Source organism: Poecilia latipinna, unplaced genomic scaffold (assembly GCF_001443285.1).
Source record: "Poecilia latipinna isolate Pla-1442-1.1 unplaced genomic scaffold, P_latipinna-1.0 Scaffold560, whole genome shotgun sequence".
Lineage (NCBI taxonomy): Eukaryota > Metazoa > Chordata > Actinopteri > Cyprinodontiformes > Poeciliidae > Poecilia > Poecilia latipinna.
The window spans coordinates 450,968-454,141 of NW_015113176.1; the positions used below are offsets into that span (position 1 = coordinate 450,968).

A 3,174-nucleotide genomic window follows, 5' to 3' on the forward strand; every position below is an offset into this window, starting at 1 on the left:
TTTAACCCATCTCAGACCTTATGCATTTTAAGTGAATTCTAGAAACTTTGACCCTTCAGACGGAAGTAGGTGGCTCTTAAAAGAGCCGTTGGGTTGTCGCTCGGGCTGCGGACGTTTACTTGGCCTTGGCCGGCTTCTCGGTCTTCTTGGGCAGCAGGACAGCCTGGATGTTGGGGAGGACGCCTCCCTGAGCGATGGTCACGCCGCCCAGCAGCTTGTTGAGCTCCTCGTCGTTGCGCACGGCCAGCTGCAGGTGGCGGGGGATGATCCTGGTCTTCTTGTTGTCGCGGGCGGCGTTCCCGGCCAGCTCCAGGATCTCAGCGGTCAGGTACTCCAGAACCGCAGCCAGGTACACCGGAGCTCCGGCACCGACGCGCTCGGCGTAGTTCCCCTTGCGCAGCAGCCTGTGAACACGGCCCACGGGGAACTGGAGCCCCGCACGGGACGAGCGGGTCTTGGCCTTAGCTCTGGCCTTGCCACCGGTCTTTCCGCGTCCAGACATCTTGTTTCGATCAAATACACCTTCGCCCTCACCAAACAGGAGGAAAGGATGCGTCAAAACAGGAGCGTCGGGGATTTATACCTGCCATCTCTTCACTGATTGGTCGCACTTCAGCACAAACGTAATCCTCCAATCAGAACAGCGCGCGTCAAGTTCTCACAGTAGACACAACACTTCCGCTCACCGCCGGATGGGGCCTACAAAATAAAACCCCGACGCCTGGCGGCCTAAGTGATGTTTTCGGAGCACAAAATGGCCGAGATAAAATAATATTTGCATGATTTACTGATAGACAAATAATTAAACTTCATGCTTAAAAACGACAATAATAATAATATTAAAAATAAAGATAAGTCCTGTATTTATGATGTGACCAATAATTAAATAAAAATTGTTTTCACTAAGAAAGCTTCAGGCTTCAGGTCAATGATGATCTTATTTTATAGATCATTTATTGAATCTGTGCTGACCATTTTAATCCTCTGTTGTTTTGGAAATCTTAATATTAGGTCAGGAAATGCATTTAGCAGAGTAATACATGTATATTTAATAAGATCTTAGGATTTGAACAATACACACTTACAGAACTGATTAATAAACAGAAAAGCTAAAGACATTCTGACAGTTTTACAAGCTGATTTCCAGTTCCAGTCCTCAGTACAACTTTTTTTGTGTTCGTAAAGCATTTTGTCTTTTTAATGCAGGACAATGCAGGGATTTTTTTTTTTACCATTTCTTTTAGATTCACTTCTTTTATTTATTTCACAAGCTTATGTTACACTTACCCGTTACACTTAAATAATTATTTTAGAAAGATCTAATTTTCTTAATTTCCTTTAAGCACAAAAATAAATCAATCGAGAACAAAGACCATTCAGTGAGTCGGTCCTCACGCGGTTTTCCTGTCACATGATCAGCCGTACGGCTGCTGCTCACCGGTTCGGTGGGAGACTCCCGGTCTGATGTGTGACTGGGAAAAAAAAAATTCACCTGGTAACGCGCTTTGCTAAGTGGGAACTGGTCTGTTTTACACAGGCCATCGTTCTGTTCCTGCTCCAGATCCTGATTCCTGATCTGGATTCCAGTTCTGATGTCTGTTTCCCTGTGGACCAGACGAGCTAACCACCCACTGAACCAAAAGAACCGTCACATCCCTGCAGCTCCTTCCAGTCTGGTCGGAGGTATTCTCCTCATCCTCACTCTGCACGGAACCAAACTGAATTTGGATCCGTTCCCATCATTCCTCTCAGCTGAACGGTTAAATGTTGCCTTTGATAAAGGAGGGGAAAAAAGCATTTCTGGTATTTCATGGACAATTTAAAGTACTTATTTGTGTGTATTGTTATAAATATTTAACACACTTCAATAATTTTGCGCTGTGTGGTTGTCTGTGTGTTTATCTCTCCCTCCACCAGTCGAACCAGCCTCATTATTAACTAACTCATAAGTAATCATTCTACTATGTAACATGTTGCAATAAGGGAAGCGCCTCATGCCGGGCTGTTGGTTGATTATGATTTTTGTTGTCAGTCGAAAATGATAACATTTCTGTACAGATCATGTATTGATTTATATTTGATGTCTTTTTATTGTTTTTACTTTTTAGCTTTTCATACGTTCTTAGTTTTTATGCGTGTTTATGCAAAGAGTATTATAAATATAGCTAAATTCCTGCTAAAATATGTATCGCAGTTATAATGCGGTGGGTGTGTTTTAGCGCCCTCTTCTGGTTGGCTGTAAATATGTTAGGAAACCGGAAAGTCCCTGGTTTGTTTCGCGCTCTGCTGTGGTAAATCATACAATCCGGTGCTTTTTGAAAAGTATTATAAAATATGTTCAAAGGATAACTTGAGATTTGCTCTAATTACCCATTCAGGACAAACCAGAGGAGCAAAGCGCTTTGTTTCTGTTTGCCAGTAAAATCCCATCTGATCCAACCTTCTGTCCTCAGAGTATTTATGATATGAAACTATTTATATTCATTAATCTCCCATTCGGGATTGTAATAAATCTGAATCTGTTATGTAACACACTCTTAAACAAGAATCAGGTTTTAGCATCAGTTCAGCTAAACTTTGGAAAAATAATTACGGATCACTTTGTTAGATAAAATATTCTCTGAAATTAGTAAATGTTCCAACAACATTTGTTCTTTAAAAGAAATAAAGTCAGAGCAAAGACAACTGGAGGTAAATTACTGTCATAACCTTCACTAATGACGTCACTGATATTATTGAGGATCAGGTTAAATTAGTTTGCTGCAGCTTCCTGAGGTAAATTAAAATAAGACAACTCAGAAAAACTGACTTGGAAAAATATATGACACCTTATTTTTATATTATTTTTGACAAATGAGAATCCTATTGTACCTTAAACATTTTTGGTTTATTCTGATTGATTTAACAAGAAATCTCTCAATGTAATAATTCAGATCGTATTCAGTTAATGAAGCAGGATAATACGGTAATAAAGGAATATTTAGTTGTATTTATTACATTTCATGCCGTTAAAGAAAAAGGCCACAAGGTGGCAGTATTGTATTGGAAGTCCCACTGCAGCGTTGGATTTTTTTTTAAAACTTTATTTCAAAACAAATAGCATTAACATACAGAGGATCTTTCACACAAAGATAAATATCACAATATTATATATATTAAAAAAAAGAAACAATC

At 39.9% G+C, this 3,174-nt stretch overlaps 1 protein-coding gene across 1 annotated transcript; it reads right to left on the minus strand.

The window, feature by feature from the left end:
* Positions 1–68: 68 nt before the first annotated feature.
* On the minus strand, positions 69–725 carry LOC106953111 (histone H2A-like). Its single transcript, XM_015041667.1, has one exon. The coding sequence runs from the start codon at positions 500–502 to the stop codon at positions 116–118; it is 387 nt and encodes a 128-aa protein (XP_014897153.1). The 5' UTR covers positions 503–725; the 3' UTR covers positions 69–115.
* Positions 726–3,174: the final 2,449 nt, after the last annotated feature.